At 42.6% G+C, this 26079-nt stretch overlaps 1 protein-coding gene across 2 annotated transcripts in view; it reads right to left on the reverse strand.

Moving 5' to 3' along the window:
- adamts18 (ADAM metallopeptidase with thrombospondin type 1 motif, 18) overlaps nucleotides 1–26079 on the reverse strand; it is a 58513-nt gene that overhangs the window by 15927 nt on the left and 16507 nt on the right. For both annotated transcript variants that reach the window (XM_035160512.2, XM_035160514.2), the window contains 12 exons: nucleotides 25205–25419; nucleotides 24547–24630; nucleotides 24294–24453; nucleotides 22401–22506; nucleotides 21403–21540; nucleotides 21154–21307; nucleotides 19547–19642; nucleotides 17701–17849; nucleotides 11356–11528; nucleotides 10238–10368; nucleotides 8062–8185; nucleotides 7542–7786 (listed from right to left, as the gene is read on the reverse strand). In XM_035160512.2, the coding sequence (XP_035016403.2) occupies nucleotides 7542–7786; nucleotides 8062–8185; nucleotides 10238–10368; nucleotides 11356–11528; nucleotides 17701–17849; nucleotides 19547–19642; nucleotides 21154–21307; nucleotides 21403–21540; nucleotides 22401–22506; nucleotides 24294–24453; nucleotides 24547–24630; nucleotides 25205–25419 (1775 nt within the window). The remainder of the gene's footprint in view (nucleotides 1–7541; nucleotides 7787–8061; nucleotides 8186–10237; nucleotides 10369–11355; nucleotides 11529–17700; nucleotides 17850–19546; nucleotides 19643–21153; nucleotides 21308–21402; nucleotides 21541–22400; nucleotides 22507–24293; nucleotides 24454–24546; nucleotides 24631–25204; nucleotides 25420–26079) is intronic.

Raw genomic sequence — 26079 nt, forward strand, 5'->3', positions numbered from 1 at the left:
TTGTCACCACATCCTTTATACTGGCTGGTGATTCTGAGTAACCTTTTCAGTGCAGGAGGTTTATTTGGATATCCAAGTCGAGCAGAGACAAACGGATGAATGACAGCAGACATGCCCATTACAGGAGAAGCATCAGGCTTTCATTACAACAACCCTGTGAGGATTCGGTGAGGAAGGCACATTTAAATTTTCGGCTCATGGTGTGTCATTTTAAACCGTTTCAAAACACTGCACTGAGGTTGTCTTCAGTAACTGTCTCTTTCACATCATACCTAAATTTAATTGAGTTTGGGTGGTTATAAATCCTCAAGCCATTAGGTAAATTATATTAAGTCCAACTGTCAACATCCATTCCAGCACCTGACAAGCATACCAGTCTATCAGCATCTGAATTAATGAGCTTTGACAAGTGTATTTTCTTTGGGTTTATCCTTCAGTACGAGGGATTCTGCCATCAACCATCCGTCTTTGGGAAGCCAAGCAACCTCTGGGCTCAATCCACACACAACAGGCCTGGGGTACCTCTACTGACTGGACCAGTCACTTTGCACTGCTTGTTAACTGTTTCATGTGCATGGTCAGTCGAGGTGAAGTGAGAGATGCTTAGCAGCAGAGGGTAAAACAAGGGCTTCAAACTGCAAGACGTGACTCGTGAGTGAGAAGTATGAGGGAGGATGATTGAGGTAAAGAAGGACAGGTGCATGCCAGTGCTGTAAACACACTGTCCACTTATTTATTCCCTTACCTGCAGGGTTGACATACAAAATCCAGCCAATGCTTGAGATTACAAAATGTTTATATCCACGAGTGCTCGCTCGCACTCTTCTTAAGTGCTTTTGTTAAGATAGTGCTAAATTTCTTGTCACATTACTGCCACCAATTGTGTCAGTGGAACACAATTTTGCCTGTGTGTGCGTCCATGTGCATGACGCTAACAAAACAAGGGCTCACTCATAAAACATCAAACTCAAACATCCATGCTGTCCATTTTAGCGCCACCAGGCTACCTCTCTCCATCTCCGCCACATTACCAACGTGCTCTTGGCAATAAGCCACAAGTCAAATCATGGTTTATTGTTCAGTGTCTCAGACAATGTCCCCTTCAAGCTTTAAAATGTCTTGCCAACAATGACAAAACTGTGGCCACTACCAAACTGCAGGATCCGGCAACACTTCAACACACACACTTCCTTTTCTGCTGCCACCCACCTCAGCCAAACCCAAACCCACTGCCACGAAACAACTGCCGCCACTAACACTAACACACCAGGACTTTATGTTTATCCAAGAAAACCAACTCTAACTCTCAAAGTTCCTTTCCCTTTGTCAAACAACATCCAGTGATGTGCACACCAGAAGTTTTAAAAACAACATTCAGCTTCTTTTTTCTATTGAATAGAGGACCTACACACCCTCGAAGCCTTGAAGCTTTCTAAATAACTGAGCTCTCTTACCTAAGCCATCCACAATGATGAATAAACCCAAGCAACCACAGCGTGAACACCATCTGCCAGGACAGACACAGACTTTCAAACAATAATTTCGGACGTGTACAACCCTGTCTCCTCTCCACTTCTATAGTCTGTTGCAAGCGCAGCAGACGCACCAAAACTACTAAGAGTGAAGAAAAATAACCTATGCATGTTGCAAACCCAAATCCCACGACCTCCTGCAATCACTTACAATATCAACAGTGACTTTATGGAGCTTGCACTGGCCTTATAACTCCCCTGTAGTCAAAGAAAACCAGCAACAGCACCAACAAACTTTCTTGATATTAGTCACACTCACACCACATAAAAATCGACCTACGCACCACAGCTAGTAAAGAGATTAGCCTCATCTGAAAAGACGACACAAACTACTGTCAGTGGAAATAGTTAGTGGAGAATGAGTGCAACAGTGACCTCTGACAGTAAATTTCAATGCAGTTTAATAATAGATCATACTCCACATCTGGTCTGGACATGCAAACACACAAGCCTGGCTTCTGTTTTTTCTGCAAGTTAGGATTTATCGCTGAAGCATTTTTTTCATGGCTCGATCATGGTCTGAGAATCCATATCACTTGGCCAGAGCTTGAGTGGCAAAAGGACAGAGGGCCGAGGGTGCTGAAGTGTTTTTGTCCATTGTGCAATCACATCTCCAATAGTTCCTCAATGTTGGTCACGTAGAAAACTCTTTCGGTTAGTGCTACAATCGTAGTCAGCCAAAGGTTCAGTCAGAGACACTCAACGTCAAAGGAGTGACCTTTGATAGCAAGTGGTTACACTTAGATTTGGCAGTAAAAGCTCTGCTCTCGATGAATCAACAGTAACAGACTGGAGCATCAGAATATAATGTCAGCAAGGAACAGCTGATTGAATGTGATTGGATATTATGCAGTTGGGAATATTCCATCATTGTGCAATCAATAGACATATTTTAAAAGTTCAATATATATATAAATATATACAGTATGTCAATATAATGCTTATGCACAGTGAGTAGTACACACATAATTGATTGACCTCAGATTTGTAAAATGTTATGGTGTTTATCAAGTGTTTGTCATTCTCTGCTCATAGAGACGAGTTTACAACCACAACCTTCAATCAGGAGTTAAAATCAGTCTTTAAACTTATAAAATAAATCATAATATTATATTTATTGTGATAATTACCGATATCGACTGATGTGAAAATCTACATATTTTATATAATTTTGGGTTATACTGCCCAGCCCCATAGAAATGTGACTGAACAGATTTCAATTTCAAGTGAGGCTGTTGATTTGAATATCTTTTGAATATTTAATAATGGTTAGCTTCTGACGACCTTCAGGAGCAGATGTAACAGACTTTTAAGCTGTTTTGACTGAAAAGTCGCACTAGTCTGTTTTTTAATATTTGTGTCTGTATGTAAAAAAACAAACACAAGAGCGCAGTAAGAAAGACTGCTGCACCACTCAATCGCCTAAAATACACTTCACACCACAGAGTATCTTAGTTTTCACGACTCAGTCGACACACCACTCATCGAGTCAGGTGAGATGATGATGGATTTACAATGTTGCAGACACCAACTACTCATGTTGACCCACAATGCTTTGCCCTTGACTAGCAAGACATCGCCTCACAAGGAGGCCAATCCAGTGGGAATAATCCTCCTTGGTGTCGGCTGAGACTTCCAGAGACAGCAATGTGTCTGCTCTGACCTCCTGCTCCTGTTAACTGCTCCTCTTCCCCTCCCCGCCCCCTCCCGACCAGCAGAGCAGCTGTGCAGATGTGAACACCGTGTCACAGTTTACGCTCACACTCCTCAACATTTGTTTTTCTTTGAGTGTTTCAAGCTGAGTAAGGGTCTGGGAGTGATCAGTGCGTGTACCCTCCCCTTTTGTGCTCTCTCTCTCTCTCTCTCTTCCTCTCTGTGACAGCGCCAGTTAAGTAGAATGTGTGAAACAGATGAAGATCAGCAGTTAAGTAAAGGAAGAAAAAAACCCTCCATTTGCCTCTTTTCATTTAGTTGAAATCCCGCTGCCCTGGCCTTAACTTCTCACATCCAAAGAGTTCAATTGCAGAATTCTTAATCTTTTAATCTTGCTCTCCTCCCCCTCTCTCTCTCTCTCTCTCTCTCTCTCTCTCTCTCTCTCTCTCTCTCTCCCTCCCTCCCTCCCCGTCTTTCTATCAACCTCTTTCTCCTTTTTGTAATTACAGGACATACTTATAGAGATTATAGGCCGTGTCATCTGCAGATCAGCAGCATGCAACAGCTGAGTCCTCTGCTGGACAGATGTATGACTTGGACACCCAGACAAGCACGAGGAGCACTGGGAGGTTAAGCACAATCCTCTCTTTAAAGGATAATTCATCCCTATTAAAATTTAGGATTTATGTGTGTGGTTTGGGTCAATGTTTCTACTGGTTATGAAAACACTGTGATTAGATCTTGGAACACAGTGGCATCGCTACAACAGGAATGGGGCAAGAAAAAGAGTGGTCAAAAAATTAGGCATGTTTTATACAAGCCAATAGTTTAGATTATCAACAGATTGAGCCACCGCATTTGGAGGTAAAACTTCCAAGTGCCTGCTCCCAAATTGTCGGTAATAATCCCCTCATTGCACTTGAAAAACCACAGCTTGTGTTTCTTTCCTTGTCTGACTTCTTTTCAGTGACACTGCCATGGTCCTATATTTCAGGAATTGTCTTCTCAATAATGGTGTCACTTACAAGAGGAAGAAGAAAACTACAAGAGTGTAGTCTGTAGCCGTGCCAGCTCTATGAGACTGATGAACTAATCGCTAACACTAACGCACAGCTTTCCATAGATGCAGGCTGCTGGCCAAACAGAATCACACTACTCGTTTAAGTCTAGCAGGCTACTTCATTATATTATTTTTTTTATTCTAATAAAACAGATTTGGTTTACAAGTTGCAATTTACTGTGTTTACATTTTAAAACCACTGGCTTCAAAACCAATGATAAAAAACATGTCTGTATCAGTCCTGCCCCCACAGGCTCGATATAATGTGCGTGTGCTCGGCTGTGACGTTGTGTCCTGCGGAGTAAAGAGCGTTGAGCCGACTTCAGTGTTATTTTACAGTTCAACAGCCCAACAGTGCTTTTCAACTATTTGCCATTGACCAATCATGGAAACTAATGCCAGATGTTTAATAACATGTTTTAAAAATGAAACCTGGTGTAATGGAATTTCCTTCTTTAATATGTAATATATAAGTATGTATATTTTTCTACAATAAATATAAAAGGTTGCCACTGGACCCATTGTGTTTTTTTCCACTAGCTGGCAACCCCGTATCCTTGAGGGAAGACCTGACGAATGTTGGAACATCTTGCAAACTTATTGATGCCACTAAACACAAAGTACAGCTGAAGCTGATCACTAGTCACTAGTTTTGCAGATATTTAATCATAAATCAATATTATTGACCCCGGGTCTGGGAGCCATGGATGTCTGTACAAAATATTGTGCTAGTCCGTCTAGAAGATATTTGTTTCTTGTCTGACAGACATTCCTATAAAATGCTAGCTGTAAATAAAAGTGTTAACTCTTATTATCTCAAAATAATATCACGCTCTGTGAAACAAAGATTGTGAAATGTTTTAAAAGTGGCTAAAAAATAATAAGAATGACATCATACAACCTCTTCAGGGCATGACAATATTAGATTATGGTTAAGTCTCCATCTCTGCATCGTGCATAAGGACATACTGTAAGAATGGACTGTTCAACTGCCAACTACAGCAAAGACTCTGTGCTAAACTGCCCACAAACAGAAGCCTCTTTTCTAAAATAGCTACAAAAACACTTCCTGATGGTCAAAAAAGTGACCAGCCAAGAACGTCGGAAATATCACAGTCCTCCTGGATCTACGGGCCGATCATTCCTCCTCTGACCGCAGTACTTCAGCAGCATGAGGGACTGAGGGAGGACTCACTTTTACATGACTATCACTTTGCCCATGATGGAGGGAGATGAAACAAACGTCACCTGGTTTCCACTTCTGTTGCCATGGCCACAGGTCAGAGTTCAGGAGAAAATAAATGCTTTCGCTGACACAGCCATTTGTCGATTATTAGTTCTGCTGTCAGGAGGATACGCCTGCCCAGAATCCAATTCTGCTGTTTTTAAGACTTGTCCAAGCCTCCAAGCTTTTCTGGTTTCTGAGACACAACTGATTTTGACATGGGGCAAAACAAACGAACTACAATCAGCTCATCAATCTCCACCTATAATATGCGTACATCTCTCTCTGAGCAGCCGTCTGATTTTATACTTTCCATCCGTGCCTCTGAAGGCCAGCTGACTTAGGGATTTTACTTGCTCTCTTAGCTTCAAATCACATGGCTGGAACAAAGCGCTTTTGAGGTCAGTGGCCAGGGGGGCCACAGCCCTGCCTTTGAATATGTGTACATGGACAAACACGTGACTGTGTTTACACTGGGGCTGGCAGTACCAAGAGAGGGCAAGCTTCTGCCATGTGAGACTGATCTGAATAGTGAAAGTGGCACAAAGGCTGATTTAGCCTAATTGTGCCACATCTCCCTCTCTCTAATGTGTGAGTATTCTCACCAACATCATAGTAATTCTTAAAGGGTCAGTTCAAGCAAACTACAATGGACATACTGTATTTTCCCACTTACCTTACCCTGACTGTTTTCTGCTCATGTTGCCTTTTAGTTTTATTAATACAGGTTTTGAGATGAGATACGATAAGAAAATCCTTTATCGGCCCCCATGGGGGAAATTCAAGAGAAGTGAAGGTGGCCGATTCACCATTACTACAAACCTTTAGATTACTTTGCAGAAACACTGAGCCAATTAAGCTGAATAATCACAGATCTTGTGTTTTCAGTGGAAATATGAATTAATACAAATTGTGTTCTGTTTTCCAGCCATTAAGCTTTGTGATCAATTCATTCATAAAGGAGGAGAAAGGGAACAGACCGACGGGAGGTCCTGTTTAGTTATTAGATCAGTTTGAGTTTGAGCCGTCACGTAAACCATTTTCAGACAGGACCCCCTGAGGATTTTCACACAATTGGCTCTGGACCTTCTGCGGAGTTTGCCTTTCACACATGAACAACGCAGCAGGAGATTCTCCACTGAGACGTATTCACAACAACACAGAAATCTGGTGAGGGTCAGGTGAGGGGTGGCACCACAGGCAGAGGCAGGACATAATGTATGAAGTCTGCTGCGGAAATCACTTGTTTGTTTTAAAGCACATTGACACCGGAGTTGGCCCCTATCATCAAAAGCTCTCTTGACATCCTGGTCTGTGCCTTCTACATGTGTGGCACCGCTTTTTCATCCTGAGCTATTTTTCTTCTTTTTGTTTTTTCTCAGTTTTGCGTCCATCACATGTTAGAATCAAATAATCCACAGATTTTGTTGTGCTCACGGCAGAACTACTTTCTACCAAAAAAAATTGTGCCCTATGAAAAGTGATGACTGGGTTAAATCCAGTGATTAATGGTGTGAACACACACTGACAGTACGTAGGTTTTCAGCAAGCTACAACTAATGTTTGACGAGTAGGTGGGGCAAATAAATTCTGACTTATAAAAAAAATATTTACTGTGGATTTAGAAATATAGTCACAGTTAATTCTCGATAATCCACCGATTTTACTCTCTTCTGAATAAATACTCCCTGAAAACTACTGACTGTGTCCCCTGTGTGAACCAACAATGTAAACTGTTACGACTGTGATATGATGTGAATCTTTTCACTCGGTCCCTCACGAAGATGACAGCCCTGCACAGGACAGGCTGTTTGAACCTTTGAAACCTTTAGTTTGTTTCTAATGCCCTCCCACACCACCCACTCATCCACACATCATGCCTGACGTAACCAAGCACCCAACACAATTAATCCCCCACAGAAGCATTGCAGACAGCTACAAACACCCCTGTTCTCCCTACCACCCAAGCCTCTTTTTTCATCTAAGCCTCGTCATGTTCAGACATTAAAAAAAAGGGACCCTGTCACTGTCAATTGCCACAAACGGACGTCACCAGACAGCGGCGGCTTACTTCAAACACCAGCGTCTCATTAGTAGGTCCAGCAGCATACAGGCTCTCCGGCTTGTTAAAAGAGCGCTGGTAGTCGAACACAGTTCCGCCAAAGTGGAACTTTCCTGGCCAGTCCACGGTCCAGTCCCCGGTCAGGTAGTACTTCCTTTTGAGGGAGCGCACGGCCAAGTAGCTGGTGGAGACCTCCATTTCCTGAACGCGAATGCTTCGTGCCCCAGCTGGAACTGTTACCATAGAGTAATACTCTGAAAAAAGAAGGGAGGAAAGTCAAGGCTGAATCCTGCTTAGATATTTGTTTATCACTGTCTTGAAGTCCTTGAAATTTCTTCAAACCTTATGGAACAGTTCATCACACACACACACACACACTGTCCTTGCTTTACCCCTGGTATATGTGTGTTACCCCAAATGCATGAAGTGAATCAGACCATTAGAAGTGTCTGTTTCTGTTTGTCTGCTTAAAATCTCCCTTTGGCTTGAAGAAATGTACAGACTCAGTACAGACAAAGACCAAGATTACCGTTAGCCCTGTGTTGTAGGGTGTATTGTCCCTTGGAGAACTTGCAAGTGGAGTTGTCTCCCTTACAGACCCCGCAGGCGTCCAGAGAGGCCTTGGAGCCCAGAGTCTGGTCACAGCCCACTGCCTACACACACAAAAACACATGCAAAACAGACACATACCATCAATGTCAGCAGTGCTCCAATATACAGGTAAGAACAGTTTGTTTCTAAAAGTAGCCAGTAGTCAGTGGAATTAACTAATGTGTTCCATCTCTGTTGACATCTGGTGTGTCACATGCGATCCACTGCAGCAGTTAAAATGCTGAGGTGAATTCACGTCTCTGTTCACAAAATGACTTGTTCCTTGGGCCCTTATGCATTCTACAAGCAATTAGATGACATCTTGGCAAGAATGACTCCTTAAAGGACAGAGTGTATGACCAACATCATGACTGCTTTTGACAACTTGACAGGTTTTCAACAAATGCCCACTTTAACCCAATTATTTACTTTTTCCAGATGGTAGTTAATTGGGATTACATACCCCAAATGTCCACTGTAATCATATTTTGCACTGCTGTAAAATAAATACAGTAGGTCAAAGATGAACAAGGAGTTTGGTCTTGCATCTTAACATTTGCCTTTGTTTATCTTCCTAAATGAGGTTTAGAGATATAACAGTTGCGAGTGTCATAAATAAAATCACAATTAACAGCCAAAGTGAAGTTGACTCAATAAGAAAAAATGACACTTGATTCAGGACTTTGTAGAAGCACATTGTGCAGCAATTACAGCTTTTCTTCAAGCTTTGCACACCTGGATTTGAGCAGTTTATCTCATTCTTCCTGGCAGACACTCTCTAGCTCCCTTAGATTGGAAGCATCTGTGAACTGCCATTGTCACGCCTGTACACAGATGTTCTACGGGGTTTAAGTCTGGGCTTTGGCTGGGACACTCAAGGACAGTCACAGACTTGTCCCAAAACCACTCCAGCTTTATCTTGGCTGTTTGCTTCAGGTCACCAATGTGCTGAAAGTTGGACCGTCGCCCCAGTCTCGGGTCTTATCCATTCTGCCGTCCCCTTTAAACTGTCTTTCACAGACTGACCATCAGCAGCACCCGCAGAAATCCTACCAATGTCGGGGGCTGGTGGCTAACCATAAAGTTTTGACTGTCCTCAGCATGCAGGCAGGATTAAGCATGAAATTGGCAGATACTGCTTTCATTTTAATTTAAAGGATTCACTAATTGACAACGGACTATACAGATGTAATAAGCCAGGTGATGATAAATATTTTTCGGGTTCTGCTAAAAGAGTTCTGTTTTCTTTTTCCTCATTCTCTTGCAGTCCTTTGCATTCTTTTATTCCTTTCACTTAAAGTAGCTTCAGTCTAGCCAGCGTCTTGTGTTGTGTGTAGCAGGTGGACTGAGAGCCACTGAATGTTGGACTTTTTTCAATGTGTTTCAATGCGTGCCCCATAAACTCTCAAGCAAATCAAACAAACAGAAAGTACACTTGAGTCCTGTTCAGGTCCTAATAACTTCTGATGAGTGTTGGTGTTTATTGTGAGTTAGTGTAAGTGTAGGCAGGCTAGCGAGGGAGTGGGTTGGAAGGACAACCCGACAACTCTAATCCTGAATCAGCGACGGAAATAATGAAAGTAGTGGAAACCCTTTATTCCCACTTTTTGTTGCCACTGTTCCTAAACAAATATGACATACTGCCTTGTTCACGTTAATGGGCTCTCCTTTCTCATCCAACATAAACCCAAAATGTTTTCACTTCCTCTCATCCCTGCTTCACTGTCTGTTTTGCTCTGTGTCAGTGAGTAGGGGCGGGGCCTGACCCTGGGCCTGTGTGTGTGAGTGTAAACTCCGCCTCGCTCCCAGGCTCAGAGGAGAGAAGCGGCACAACTCGCTGTTGGTGACATTCTCATAAAAACAAACACGCATGTAAACACAATGGGCAATTTATCGAGGTCCTGACCTCATGTTTATATATTGAACGATAAATAGATATAGTAATTATCATGACAGGCCTCCTGTGAACATGCCAACATCATCATTATGGGCTGCTGAGTGTAGATTGATGGACAGAAATAGCAATTTCATCAATTTAAAATAATTTCTTTTGCACACACACACACACACACACACACACACACACACACACACACACACAGCAGTATATGTACCTCACAGACTCCATCAATGCAGACATCTCCCTTGTAATCAGAGCAGGTGGTTCCATCTTTGACCTTGCTGGACATGGCAAAGAAGAAGTCAAAGTCCTCTGCGATGCAGTACAGCATACAGATGTCTTCATCTGCACACACAACATACAGAATAGTACATTCAGGAAGTTAGAATCATTAGAAGTCACAATTCAGTCAAGTTCTACTATGGCCTGCTACTTGTGAAGTTCTAGTAGCTACTGTTCTGCAACCTGTTACATAGAGTATATGCAGCTCCTGCTGAGGCTGAATTGGAAAAGACAGGAACTGACTATGACTGCACCCAGGGGTACTCACGTGGGGCAACAGGTTTATTCTGTAGTTCAGATCAGTTATCACAGACAAGTCTCTGCAGCCATCTTTGATTAAAATAAATGACGGTGAAGGTGACTTGGCCCAAGGTCCCAGAAGGCAGTTCAGAATCTGTTCCTCTCTACATCACCTCCCATTCATCAACAGCTTAAACAGGCCTGGGACGACAGCCAAACACACAGCTCTCCTTCATTTCACTCCCTCTCTCCCTCGCTCTGTGTAACAAAGCTGGCCCGCAGGCTTCCTTTTTAAATCTATCCCCACTGTGTCAGAGGGTGCAGGTGGCTACATGTCTCCCTATGCACATTACACAGAATGATAGTTTCCTCGAGCTTTTTGGCCCTAATCACTGCAGCAGTAAATAGAGGTTGGCATTACAGAAACACTTTATAAGAGAGATTTGGACGAGCACAGTACAGCAGGGTGTAGAATATAAAAGATCTACAGAACTAAGACATGAAGACGCTTGCCCTGAGCAACTGCAATTCTGTGTTTATGTAGTGGGGCTGTGTACTTTAAACAATGAGATTTATTTTCTTTTGCATTATGTGCCAGGAATACAGTAAATCAAGGGATGTCTTCGTAATCCCCCAGAAGTACTGTCATTTAATTCACAAAATTATATGCTGTAAATATTCTGCAGCTCTTAAAGAAGAATACATCCACTACATCCTTGTAGCAAATCATACATTTAATATAAATGCACCAAAGGACTAGACAAACTCTTCCTCTTCTTCTTTTTGGGTCTGATCAACTGATCACCTTACCGTCCACTTTGGTGTAGGGCTTCCATTTGTAGAACCAGCCCCTGAAGGGCTTGCTGTTGTACTCGGCACACTGTTGGGCCCTGAAGTCCACGGCGTTGAGGGGGCATGGCCGAGTGTTACACAGCTGGTTGAGTCGACTGGAGCCCAAGCAAAATTTACCATTGTTCTGTGGTCTGAGCAGAAGAAACGACAGGGAAGAAGAGAAGAAACAAAAGAACGTTTACAGATTGGGATTTGATTAATTGGAGACTCTAAATTTACCAGAGGTGTAAATGTGAGAGTGAATGGTTGTATGTCTCTATATGTTGGTCCTGTGATACACTGGGGAGCTGTACAGGGTATATCCCACCTCTTGCCAAATATCAGCGAGGATTGGCTCCAGCTCCCTCCTAGACTCTCAAAGCTAAAGCGGTATAGATAACGGATGGATGGATGGACATTTGAGCCACTGTTTTAAATTGTGGCCTAGCTCAGACCGAATGAAGGTGCAGTTTCCACTCTGTGTCTTCACTGAATGCTTTGGTAACCTAACAATTTCCCTGCAACCGGCCAAGAAATAGTCAGATTTGCAGTTCTTGTCAGCTTCCACAAATAACATATAACCTGTTGAATATGTTTTTGTTACCTTTGGACAGAACAATGCTCGTTTCAGTGTTTCCAGTCTTTAATCTAAGATAAGCTAATCAGCTGCTGCTTCATATTTAACAGACAGACATGATATGGATTTCCATCCTCTCATCTTAATCTTGAAAAAAAGCATCTATTTCAAAAATGTCAAACTTCCTTTTAGCTTCATCAGACACAAACAATACGCCCAAAATAATTGTGTTGGTTCACCATAGTGGACAGTGGTGTCCAAGAAATGATCATTAAGTTTGCATTTAAAGTTGACATCAGAAGTGCTGCTTTCATACATGAAAATGGCCCCATCTCATCTGTTAGTTTATGTTTATCCCTGATCAAAGTGTAAATTACAGTTCAGGGTTTTGAAGAAACAACATTAAAGCTAATGACGGTGATGGTATCTTTCAAAAGAAAACTGGATGCCATGTCAGCTGATCCTGTGCGCCATGCTACACCAACACCTCTTCAAACACAGGAATAAATGAAAGTACAGAACATAAATAGATAAAGCAGCTTTAATGTGCATCAGGAAAATGATGAAAGCCATCGCTACTTGTAAGAAAGAGACAAGTCTTGAAATGTCTTAAACATTAGGATACCATGTCAGATTTTTTCCAAACTCATGCCAGGCATTCCAACACAGCCACCAACAGAGAAAATTGAGTTTAGCTATTTAGCGAAGTGGCAGCCACAAAAAAAGACAAACACACACACACACACACACACACTGTGGAACCATGCTGATCAAACATGTCTAATAAAAACAACTCACAAAGTTTTACAGTGTAGGAATTGAAAAAAAGGGCCTAATTGTAAACACAAGGACGACAAATCAGCCAGACACGTGGTTCTTTTGAATGTCCTGTGACACTATTGAATATGTCTGTGTGAACCGAATGCGAGCAACAATCAGAAGCAAAAATGCAGTGTGTTGCCTCCCTGCGTTTGACTCCAACTGTTCATCCCCTGCGTTCGGACCTGGACTCAATCACAGAGTGACTTAGCTGCCAAGAATGATGGAGCTCCACTGAAGGTGTGTGTATGTGTGTGTGTGTAAATCTGCTCTGCGCTGCTCTTGCTTCCCTTGGTGAGGGGGAGATTTGGCCCAGGTTTTCATAGCCCTGATCCTATTAAGACTTAGCGGCAGACAAACGTAGTCCATATGGTAATGTGCTTACGGCAGACCAGTGGGGGACTACCCTGTATACTCCGTCAGTCAAGGCCTTCTGATCAGAGGAGCATAGAATATGGAGTTTACTTTAGAAGGGAGTTGAATGCAATTCATGGATTATGTACATCTGGCCCTGAGTTTCACAATACTCCCGGTCTTCTGCACCCTTTTGCCTCCTCTCCCTAGATCATACATTCTCGGTGCAACTGTAAATCTACTTCCAGCAACAAGACAGAAACCAGATACGACAGGTTTTCGGGTTGTGTATCGGTTATTCTTCTTTCAGTCTCAACACCCAGCTCCAATACAGGACCCTTTAGGATGCTTTAATGTCCCGGGAGCCTGTTAAATCAGCCTGGCGACAGAAGCTGAACTCCTGTAGGTCAGAGGTCATCGTGTCTAGTCTTGTCTCCTTGAGTCACCTGCTCCATCCCTGCCCCTCTTACAACTTCACACACAGATTCATATTCTGCTACTGTGCTAACCCCTGTAAAACACCTTTACAAGACAACCAGGAGACTGCGCCAAACAGGGGTCTATCTGAGCACGTCGGCTCCCTCATCGCACACCCCCGCTCTCTTTAAATCGAGTGTGTGACAAAATATGCTCCCTACAAAACCAGGTCAAGATCGTGAACCTAATCTCCCAGGCTTGTTGGTGAGGATTAGGGTGACTGTGTTTGATCTGGCAGGTGGTCTACGGGGTAATAGAGGAGAGTTGGAGGGAGTGAGAGAAGTGGAGAGGATGCATTTTCCGTCTTGGAGCAACTCCCTGACTGGAGGGCTTTAATTGGCTGATCACATGAACCCCTTTACAAGACTGAGCAAAACATAATTGCTTCTCTCATAAAAGAGTTTGAGCAGAGTCAAATGATCTAGCTTTAAGATTACTCTTGCTTAGCGAAGATTTTGTGGTAGGGCAGAGGGGAAAATGTACAAGAGTCTGTCATCCCAACTCAGATTTTATATGGGTACATATACATGTCATTTATCCATATACATTAAGTGCAAATACTGCAAGTTTGACAAGAATCTAAACGTGTTCAAAAGTGGCAAATGTTAATGATCTCTCCAGAGATATACCAGGGATACCCCAGTCTTTCCAGACAGTTCAGTGTTAGGGTGCAGATGATATTAGAGACAAGCTGTCAGATTGAGGGTAATCCTTCCTGCTCTGCCCAGATTAGGAGCAGAGGGGCTGTTCCAATATAATTGCAGAGATTAATGGGGGCAAACACATTCTGGATGTCATGAGTCAGGGACTAAAAAATGACTCAGTGCAGTTAGAATGAGTGTGTTTGTGGAATTCTTTCAGTGGAGGGTGTGTGTTGGGGTGGCAGGGTTGTGATGTCCTATTTAGAAAAAACCCAGCCTAATTTTTCACGTTAAAGTTCTTGGGGGATCTGACAACTAGTTGACCCATTGTATGCATTTGATCATGATATCATGACAAGGCATTATTGGATTTAATATTCCACCCTCACCATCTTTGCATCCCCCCTCTGCCCCACTGAACCCATAACTCACGTGTTTAGCGGTAGCTGCTACAAAATGCTCTTTAGTGCCACAGGAATGATAAATGAACCTGACAGCTAACCTGGTTTAAAGGGCTCTGTGGCCCTTTTTGGTCTGCCAGTCATGGTGTATAATGTGTATCATATGAGGGCCGGTCTGCCTCTGAAAACGTCTTTGATCCGTCAACGGGGATTAAGAGACAAGTCGGCTGTGACGGACAGAGCAGCCACATCAGTATCTGCCCAGTGACTAAGTAAGCAGTGATGAAGCTCGTGGAGTAAAGAGGACTGTGCAGTTTATGAATATAGGAATGGACTCCTACATGAAGTGGATATAATTTTAATCTAGAAATAAATTCAGGTTTTCGGAAAAAGATGTTATTAACTTGCAGCCATAAGTTTGAAGTCACTGAAACACTGAAACTGTTGAAGTCATAGCAGAAGTCGCAGTTGGAATACAGTTGAAACAAGTCAGCATAAATGTAAGTACTGATTTGACCTGAGGTATCAACTTGAATAGTAGAGTTCATACCCCTACCAGGGCCCAACAGTCCCCTTATGAAACCACATTTAAATTCACTAGATCCGCCTAAACATTTCCTATTGTTCTCATCAAGATGAACGTGATTTATTCTCTGAGAAATCTGTGAAAATATTGAAAAATCTTGCAAAATACACAAAGTGGGAAATAAAATCCTTGATACAGATCAACACAAATTTAATATGTTCTTCCACGACCCACCCATCCCAAAATTTCATGTAAATCGGTCAACTAGTTTTTGAGTAATCCTGCTAAACCAACACACAAATGCAGACAGGAACATAACCTTCTTGTTGGAGGTAATTTAATGAAATTCAAGCCCTGAGTGAAAGTGAATGGATTCATATTTGAGGTTAAAGGGCTCCTTCAAGTTAAAGATTTAATTAAAGATCGAGCTCTGAAATCTGTGCTGATGTGTAAACACTGAAAGTAGTTTGAGTATTTTGTGTAAACTTTTTGAAGTTGTAAGAACTGAAGAAGTTTGTTTTGTTTTTAAATTCAAAGGTGACGATGTGTGGTTTGTAAGAATTTGAGGTTACTGTAATTTCATTTTAAGTTAATTAAAAAGAGTTATCATAGAAAGCAGAAGAACTGTGATAAAGAATAAGAAGTGAAAACTAATTGCGGATGGACTGTGTGCAGTTGAAATAACAGTTACTTCATTTATACTAATATTTCTTGAGGCTGTCTTATAAACGGTATGATATTAGCGCGGTGCACGAGTTGTGTGAACGACTGTGTGCGACAAAAGTAATTTTGATATTCAAGTCACGTGCACAGACTTGGCTGAAAGTCGGTGTGCAGGGACAACAGTAATTATGAGAGCGACTGTGTCCCTGCTATTTTTTTCATGACGAAATCCTCTCACCTGTACTTTAACACACAGAGACACAGCATGTGGTCATGCATGTAGGATTGGATGTGACATGCCCCCATGATCTAACATGCTATGACTAATTCCAATATGATGGCAATCATTAACAGTACTAACCAATCAGCAGATTCTTCGTGATTAAGTTTGAGATCTGTCCACAAATCAAGGTGGTGCCTTGGATGTTAGCCATTAGCCATGATCATACTGGAAACTTACTGTGAAATGTGTGTCTTGTTATCCTGTGCCTGTGGGTGTGTGTGCTCATGCAGGAATATAAGTCCTATTTGGCAATGCTGTTTCCTTTAATTGTTTGAGATTCACAAGATATTCAATCAATTACTTCTTCCTCTGTTTGTTTGTTTTTTCACAAAACTGCCCAAATCTGACACGACACTTCCTTGTGTGGACGTGTGAAGCCGATAAGATGAAGGGATCTTGAGATAGATGTTCCACAGACAGAGATTTCTAGAATTAGATATGAATAAGGTTTAAGATTCACTTGACAGCAGGCTACAAACACAACAAGGAGAAACATCAGAGTTGCTGTATAAGACTTTGTGTTAGCTAAATTTCTGCTTGATTGCTCTCACTGGGGGAAATCAAAAAAACACAGTTAATTGACTCCACCATCCCCATCATGTGTCTGTGTGTTAAAAGATTTTAAACCCCTCACAACAAAACAAACATATAATTGCAACTTAATGTGAGTCTATAACAAGATCTCTGTCAGAGTGACTTTGGCCTGTGGCTTACACACACCGTACTGCACAGTAAAGGTAGGGAAATGACTGAATGAATGAATGGACAACAGCAGATTAATCATTTCTCTAAATATCACATTGCAGAGAGCTCGCTGTATTGGATAAGTGTTGTAGGGGCTGGCCAGCAAACTGCAGGCTACGACTATCAATTATTTGATCTCACCATAGCAACAGAACAACAATAAATCTGTCCTGTATTGTATGACAGTAAAAGTCATAAAGACATTTTATACACCTCCCGAGTGGTTTGGGGAATACCAACAAGTGGCTGTACGTCTGTCATGAAAGACAACTATAAGACAGTGAATCTTTCACGTGTGCGTAATGACGAGCACAGAGCCCTTCGCTAACAAAGAGCTATGCACTGTGGGATCTGGGTCTGTGGAATTATGTAGAATTATGTTTGTGTGAATGAGCATCAATAGGGGACGTTTGCTGACTGTATTGTCAGCTTTCAGAGAAAAGCGCTAGCTATTAGGAGGTTTTCCTCGTCTGGAGCATAGGCAGAGATAGTCTGTCTGTCTGCCTGTCTGTCTGTCTGTCTGTCTGGACTGTCAGCCTGACTGATGAGAGCCGCATGTGTGTGTGTGTGCGCACACAGTATGTGTGTGCATGTCTATGCTGACAGCAACCTGGCAGGCAGCACTTTCAGGTGTTCAGAAAGGAAGGACTTTGGGACACACGGCCTTCAAGAATTACTTTCTGGCCCGAACAGCAACTCAGATTTACATAGTAGAAGCAGCCACATGACTTCATGAATCACTTTGTCATCTGCTTGGCTCGTATATCCATCCAAAGGCATTAAAAGGGAGGTGATGCATCCGATAAGAAGACTATGCGAGTATGTGCAAATGTATATACCTTGGGCTGGTGCAGGAGCGCTCCCTGTACATGACCCCTCCTCCACAGGTTCTGGAGCAGTCGGACCACTGGGACCAGGCCGACCACTGGCCATGGATCGCCCGGGGACCATGCTCCCCGTACTTAACACACTGCCCCCGCCGACACCACTGCAGAAAAGAGAGACAAGATAATGAAAGATGAGAACAAGACACACATAAATAGCTTTCTTATCAGGACTTGAGCATTGGCCCAGGCGTCTTCCCTGAGTTTCCTGGTTTGGATAAATGCCCAACACCACACCTGGACACCCAAACTCTACAGCCAAAACTCACACACACGCACGCACGCACACAAACACACACATACTGTGGACCACACCCGTACCGAGCCAAGCCAAACTCTGCACAACCACAATGTCACCTCTCCCTCTTTCTAAATATCAAATGTCAATATGTGAAGGAGTGCAGTTGTTACGTGTCCAGCTGAGAGAACTGACAGTGCATAAATGCTTCTGCAAGTGCAGACTGTACAAGCATGATAGATACTTTAAAGATTATTGATATTAGTAATTTTCTTTTCATCCAGTAAGTTTCCATTTAAAAGGATTCAGTATGAGGTGTCTCTGCCTTTTCAGGTTTCAAAGAATTGCCCTTGCTCCTTTCTTAACTTGAAGAATGATTGCTCAATCTTGCAGATTTATAGTCCCTATCAGTTATTGAAACAGCTTAGAGACAATAAACTTCCTGACGTCACTATAACAAAGGAGGAAGTGACAGGAAATGAGCAGTCAGACGTTCAGACAAGTTGTAAACATGGCAGCAGTTTAGACAGGTTGGGTCTGTAAACTGTGATAGATGTTGATGGACCATCTGGGTAAAGTTTGCCCTTCATCAGCCTGACTGACGATTTGTTTAAAGGACTGGCTTTGAAAAAAGCACTTACTTACTTTTTTACAGTAACTTAGATGAAATGATCAATACGACTTTCTTGCCAGTGAGGTAAAAATGACGCTTGCAGCAGATGCTAGTTCACTCAGCTTAGCACAAAAGCTGGAGTAACATATAAGATGCAATTTACAAGTTGTACAAAAACAAGTATATAGACATTAAGTTGTGGTTTTATGATGTTTTAGGATGCTAAGACGACTTCTTGGCTGGAAGCGATGACTTTCTGGAATTGTGTCACAGTGAGCATGCCAGGCAAACAGCAGAGACTCCAGCACGGAACTTTACTCAGCTGAGATAAGCTGGCAGCACTGTAGCGTGATTATAATCAAAGTGTAATCATTGGATTCTTCTCACATTCACAATGAATCAAACGTATTTTTACGATTCTTAGTGTCCAATGTTGATTTTTTTATGTCACCACCACAATATGAACACTGACCAACACATAATGACACTTTTCTTTCCCTCCTGACTACACTTGCTCTCTCTCTCTCTCTCTCTCTCTCTCTCTCTCTCTCTCTCTCTCTCTCTCTCTCTCTCTCTCTCTCTCTCTCTCTCTCTCTCTCTCTCTGGCGCGCCCACACACTTCACGCCCACACTTGGCCTTCGTGAACACAAACGACGTACATGATTATTTGCATCGAGAGCAGGGAAGTGAGATCCGATCAGAAGTGGTCACTGGACAAACTGATTCAGGATGGATGTTCATACCAGGTCTGAACGGGGCCTTGTGCATACTATGTATTCAAATACTGAGACTGTTTGGTCAATATTTTTCCATTAATAACTGATTATCTAAATGATTCACTCTATATAGTTTTGAAAAGTGCTCTACCCATATTATCATTCTGATTATAATGGTGTCTAATTATTGAAGTGAGTGAATGGCCACTGTGAACAAGTTGGTCTTTCCTCACCATGTCCGGACCACAGCTGGTTCCTTCTGCAGCAGGCATGAACTTGGTCTCACACCGGTGTCCTGTGCGGTGGCACCACAGCGACTTACAGATGTCCTGCCAAACAAGACAAGCACAAACATACAGGATAAGACAATCATCAAAAATGGGGTTTTCTGTGATCATTAGTTTGGCACCTTTTGGCAGCGTGTTCCTCCCCTCTCTCCTCCCTCCTGACCTGACAGCACCTGCTCCTTGGAAGGACCACCATTGCGCTGGTTGATAAACCCCCACTGCTGCGATAACCAGGAGTAAGCTTCTGCACAAAGCCTCGATGTCCAATCTAATCACTGTACTTCTTTAATGAAACAAGCTATAATTGCATGTGTCATCTGACCCAACAATACAGAGACAGAGCGAGCGAGTGAGCACAGAGGGAGAGCCGAGGTCGAGAGACAGGCGGCAGAGTCTGGCAGCGCGCCCGACTGCAACTGGCAACGGGAGAGAAACCAGGACGGAGGGAGGGTAGGAGAGCGGGCTCTGGTGTGTGTGTATGTGTATGTGTGTTGAGTCTTTGTCTTCACTTCTCTGACACCAAGCAGGTGGTTGACAGCCACACCACCATAAAATAAAAATCTTTCTACATGAGCCCATCAGGGAGAAAAAAGACGAGGCGTGTGTGAAAGGCAGCCCCAAATCCACTATTAATCAGTGTGTAGATTAATTTACCACCCACTGACTAGCACACAGGTCGAATAAGAGAAATGAGAGAAATGCAGATGTAGTGCTTGATCTTCTGTTCGGGAAACGTAGCCTGTCACGGGTGCTAATCCCTCATATATATACGATTTGGCAAAGTCGATTTCCCAGCAATTACAGCCCTGCTAGAAGAAAGCCTGCGGTATTTTAAACAGCATTTACATGTGAATCAACATCACTGAATGCACTGAACATAAAGGCTTATACCAAGACCATAAGGATTCAGTGGGGGCTACATGGGGGGTTCCCATTCAAATGATTGAATGCATTTTAATGGGGGGTCAAATGTGAGGGGGGGTTGATGTTGTTGTTGTACAAAGATCATGCTAATTAATAAAGAGCCAGTTTAGTACTGCATGGTTAGAGCCTTAAAGCACACAATACCAGCCCCTATACGATCCAAGTGCTCAGCCTCATTACTGGAGCCTCATCTGGTGCACTTTGTGACACATGAAGAAGAACGTATTAACATGTGTTGGCGTCCATGTAAAACCAGATCTGCTCAACTGCTATAGTTTAGCAAATGCACCAGCCAGGGATAATTTAATGATCTATTGAAAGACTGATCTTTCCTTTGCTCTTCTTTCTTAAGTGTAGAATATAATATAATAACATCACACTAAGGGTAAAATGTTGTGGAAACTCCGATAGGTTAAAGGTTATGTTATAATGTGATAAAGAGGTGTTTGTCTACATAATGTATCTGAGATCCTCGATATGTCTTAATTTGATTATTGCTGATTCTGAGTATGACCTGATTCAGGTGACAGATATCCCTGACCAATATCACTATTTTCCTCTCCAGTTACTCTCCACCAGCTAAAATAAAGGATCATAACAGCTTGAAATGAAGTGAATACGTATCTCACCTTGACGAAATCAAGGCTGCACAATTTGGCCTTGGAGCCAAACTGCCACTTGCACTGCGTGTCTGCGTCGTACAGCTGCCCAGGAAGCTGCTCGGGGTACTTGTACTGACCAATCTGCTTGGGCTCGTCCACCAGACAGGATGCCTGGGCTGTTCTGGTGAACACAGCACACCACCCGTGTCAGTCAGACAGAAAGCGAAGACAAACAACAGTTGCAAATTCGACCCTGTACGTGTGTTAGGCCTATACCCAAGGAAGCGGCTGAGGTACTGTCGACTGCAGGTGGACCAGGAGAAGACCCCGTTGTTTCCAGCCAAAGTGGGAGACATGATGTTGCCCTCTGTCTTGCGACATGGGTTGCCCTCGCCATCGTGGATCATCCCAAAACTGGAGAACGATGGAGAGAAGCAGGTGACTCACACAAAGCAAAACATATAAACACAGTGTGAGGTCTCGAGTAAAAGTGACAGTTTTTATTGATTGATTCTTTTGATTAACGGTGATGATCAAGCTGATGTCATTGTTTACCCACATTTTTTTCTGTTACACTATGCAATTAAATGAAAATATAGCGTGTTGTATTGCATCATCACTTCACTCTCACAAGGTTAACAATTACTTCTTTGTTGATTTGTCAGTTTTGGATCTTGAGTCGACATGTTTCTGGATCTGCGCTGGATTAATTTGGCTAATTCCATTTGGACCCTGCAGCTTATAGACACTCAGACATATCATCACCTAGCCGAATTATAATAAAAAAAAAAAAACATGTTCCAAGTTTGTGTGGCCAGCATGCCAGGAAAACAAAAGACTTTTACTGCAACATGAAATCTGCAAATATCAAAATTAAACTGACTTCTATCTCATTGGAAACGTAAAAACATAAACACAGAGTAGTGGTGCCTTGGGCAGTTTCCATTATTCTCTCACTGAGTGTCATAGAGTGGATGAAGTAGTGCTCTAACGTAATGCTCCTATTTCAGAGAGTATTTGTTTCTTTAAATCAGACCATGCTCATTTCATTTAATGTAGATTCATTACAAGCAGAGCCAGAGCAGAGACTGGTACAGTGCACGGCTCGAAAACGTCACAGACATCTGACACAGTTTCATCTGTTTCAAGTGACTGGTAGAATTTCTTTCAGTGTTTTCATCAGCTTAGTGAGGGCAGCTCCTCAACTATGGCATCAGAGAGTGATTTTGTGTCCAACATTTATGGAATAATTAAGATTGACTCAATAAACATACTTGTGTCCAGACTCGTGAGCGATGGTGAAAGCCAAGCCCAGTCCTGTGTCCTCATTGATGGTGCAACTCCTGTACTTACTGCACATGCCGCTGATGGGGGCAAACCCTGCACAGACAAAGGAATACTTGGTTATTATGTATTTTATTAACGACACACTGACTGCATGAAATGGAAAGGTTAACAAAACCAGACCTGAAAATCTGTAACAGAAAATCCTCTTGTCTGCTTTTCTTTGCTGTAACAGAACACATTCTTTCTGCTGAAACCTGAAGACTTGGCATGCGACAGATGTCTGTCACAAACGCATTCACGTACTCACATGCATGGAGGGGAATTTCACACCAGCTGCAATGTGCTACCTCACAAGTCTGGTCTATTACCCTTATTTCTTTTAAGACTGATTAAAAGACTTTGATAGATGATCAGGCTTAGACGACTACTGCTGATGGTGGACCTGATAACGCCCGGAGAAACAGAAGTGATGTTACTGTAACTGACAAGCTGATGAAAATATTCAATTCTGGCTTCTGTGTGTTTTTTAACTATTTTCTTGCAGCAGGTTTCTCCTGATGGACCCAAAACTGAGAACAGTACAGTAGGAACGTCATTATGTGGTTAATGAATGTGCCTGTGACTTAGAGGAACCAGATGTTCAATTTAAACAACACTGGCATAACATTACTGTTATTATTCTCAAAGCCAATTCCTCTTGACCTCTGTTTCTCCACAGTTTTGTGTTGTCTTTGTCAGTGGCCTTATAGTAGAGAAGTTACATAAAGATGATAAATCTCTGTCCTTAAAAGTAATGTTTGATCTTTTTGTACCCACAGCAGCTATTGAAATTGTGTGCTGCAAAGATCACTAGCATTTAGTTGTGTGAAAGCACTACTTTGACATTAATGTATAGGATGAACAAGTAAATGCACAAGTACACCGGTCACTTCAGACATGGTGGACCATGGTTCTTGTTTAAAACCGTCACTTCAGCCGTTTTCAGACATCAACTTAGGGTCCGGACATTTTCCGGAGTTTGCGTTGCACATATGGAGAACAAAGCAGGGCAGATGCATTCATAACAACAGGACAATGTCTGCAACATTCAGGTGAGGGGTGGCACCTGGATGGAGCACGAAGGAGGCAGGTCATAATCTATATATTCCGCTGCAGAAATCAAATGTTTTTGTTTATTGCACATCAACATCATTGTCAGGCCTTGTCATCAAAAACTCTCAAATGTTGTTTTCCAAGCGGACATCTTAATCGGCATCCTCTACGTGTATGGCACTTGTTGTTCCTCCTGAGATATTTGTATTAGTTCTGGTGTATTCTCAAATGGGCTCACTCGGACATGTTTGTAACAATATAATAGCGGGCCAGCATGGAAAAGTTCCAGAAAATGTCTGGAGAAACTGACTCGGACATTTACGTTCTCATATACAGTCCCATCGGAAAGTCTCAGGACTTCAGTGCATGTCTGGAAGCAGCTTTTGTTGCAGATTTGACATCTTCTTTTCATCCAGACCCAGGTGTGTTTTACATTTGTTGTTTCTCCCGCTGCTTGGACAGACAACCATGGCAGGATACTTTTTAATGAGGTCTTTTCCCCCAGAGTGACAACTGATCAAGGAGATTTCTAGCTTGGGACCTCTGTTGCAGGTCATACCCCCCCTCCATGTTTCCTGCCTGCATCTACATTTGAGTCACTTCCAGGCATTTGTGGCTGGGATACTCATCCCTTCTGCTTGCACCTGTCAAATATCCATCTCTACCAGCTGTAGTGGCTACAACAGTATCAACTCTGCATCAGTCTACATGAGCAAAAATGTATAACTTTATATATGTTTTTAGTTGCAGACAGCACCCTCATCAGACGACGCTGATCACGGTCTTACCCAGGGTGTCACAGGGCTCGTTCTTCCAGGAACAGATGTCCAGTCCGGTGAGGAGAACAGCATGATCATGCCGCTTACCGCCTTTCCCCACCAGACCTGACTGCCACTGACAGAAGCTGTTGAGAGACTGGTCAGCATGGTGATTTATGGTCAGGCCCAGCTGGAAATGAAGGGAGGGAAACAAAGATAAAGAGGATTAGTGACTGAGTGAATTAAACAATCACCAGTGTCCAGTGCAAAAAAATCTACTCACTGGTTCTTGTTCCAGCAGTAACAAGCTGACTACCACAATGTTGATGTCGCTCCCAATGGTGCCATCTTTGAAAAGGCTAGAAACCTGCAGAAGCATAGGAAACAGTCTTTGTTAATATTGTGCCAATTTGAAAAACACACATTTTCACAGCAGAATTAATTTTGTCATGTGCTGCCTCCTGCGTGTTCTACCCAGACCTCTCCTGAAGGTTCCAGACATTTTCCTGTTGTTGTGAACGCCACCATAAGCTGTTGGCCTTACTACATAGTAAGAGTAGGTTTTAATGTTTATTTTTCTTTTCGTTTGTAACACTATGAACACACTATATCGCCTCATTTTAAGAAAATTCATTCAATATCAATGGCTTTCTAATTTCTTCGCTAATTTTCTAGAAGAGCTGAAAAAGAGGCCTTTTGGATTTCTGCCTGGAAAAATAGTCAACATGCTATCCTAGCACACTCTGGTTTGTGCTAGCTGGACAACATATGTTAATCATGTATCTGTCACTTAACAGATAGCAGTCCACCAAATTGGTAGATGCTACATGAATAATGAGACCAAGCTCTGGGATAAACAGAGAAATGGCCCCCCTTGCATCAGGTGTTTTACACGCCACCTTCTCGTTTCCACCTCCTCCCCTCTCCTCTCCCACCCTCACCATGTTCATGACGGTGAGGACGTAGGTGGTGACGTTGTCCCGGCCGTGCTTCTCCAGCATCTTCCTGTCTGCCACCACCAGGGTCTCCACATTCAGGCCACCCACCCTGTTGGAGTTTATAGGCGATCGTTTTGCCCTTCCTGGCTGTTCCACCTCGGGTGTCGCAAACTCGTCAGGCATGATGAAACTGTCCTCAGCGGGAGGCTTGGGAGCGTCTATGATGGGCAAAAAGGGATGGACGGAAGGGAGGAGAGAAAAAGAGAGTATAAAGCACAAAGACAAAGGGAGAGAGAGACAGCTCAGCAGTGAGGGTCAAATGAATGAACTTTTCCTGGCTCGTGCCGGGTGATAAGAGTAAAGGCTCGGCTGTTGACAAGACAGGAAATTCACTCCCCACGCTGCTTCCTAGCTCTCACCACTAGAAGGAAAGATAAGACTGCAACCATGGCAGAGGGTTGAGCAGCTGATGGCGCCCTTTTACAAAGGCCTCAGATACATTTGTGCACTCAAATGCAGAGACAAATAAAACACAATGTATTCTTCAGGATTGATATGTACAGTTTAAAAGAGGGAAATGGTTTAGGGTGAACAACTCTGAAAATATATAAAACAGCATTGTGTTCTGATGTGATGATAATATTATAATAATGGTATGCTTTGTCATATAAGTTTGTATTGGAGTTAAGTCAGTGCCATAATACATGTAGTAGTAGTAGTAGTAAAATGCTAATTTACAGTGTAGTAGAGTAACTAAACCTTGTATCTGTGTCAAGTCTCCAGTCAACGGTGTTGGAGTCCACGTCCAAGTCAACATTTTAAATATATTTAAGTATTTCTATACTTCTAATAGATGTACCCACCACCTCAGGAATCTG

This window comes from Hippoglossus stenolepis, chromosome 1, assembly GCF_022539355.2.
Source record: "Hippoglossus stenolepis isolate QCI-W04-F060 chromosome 1, HSTE1.2, whole genome shotgun sequence".
NCBI classification, from domain to species: Eukaryota; Metazoa; Chordata; class Actinopteri; order Pleuronectiformes; family Pleuronectidae; genus Hippoglossus; species Hippoglossus stenolepis.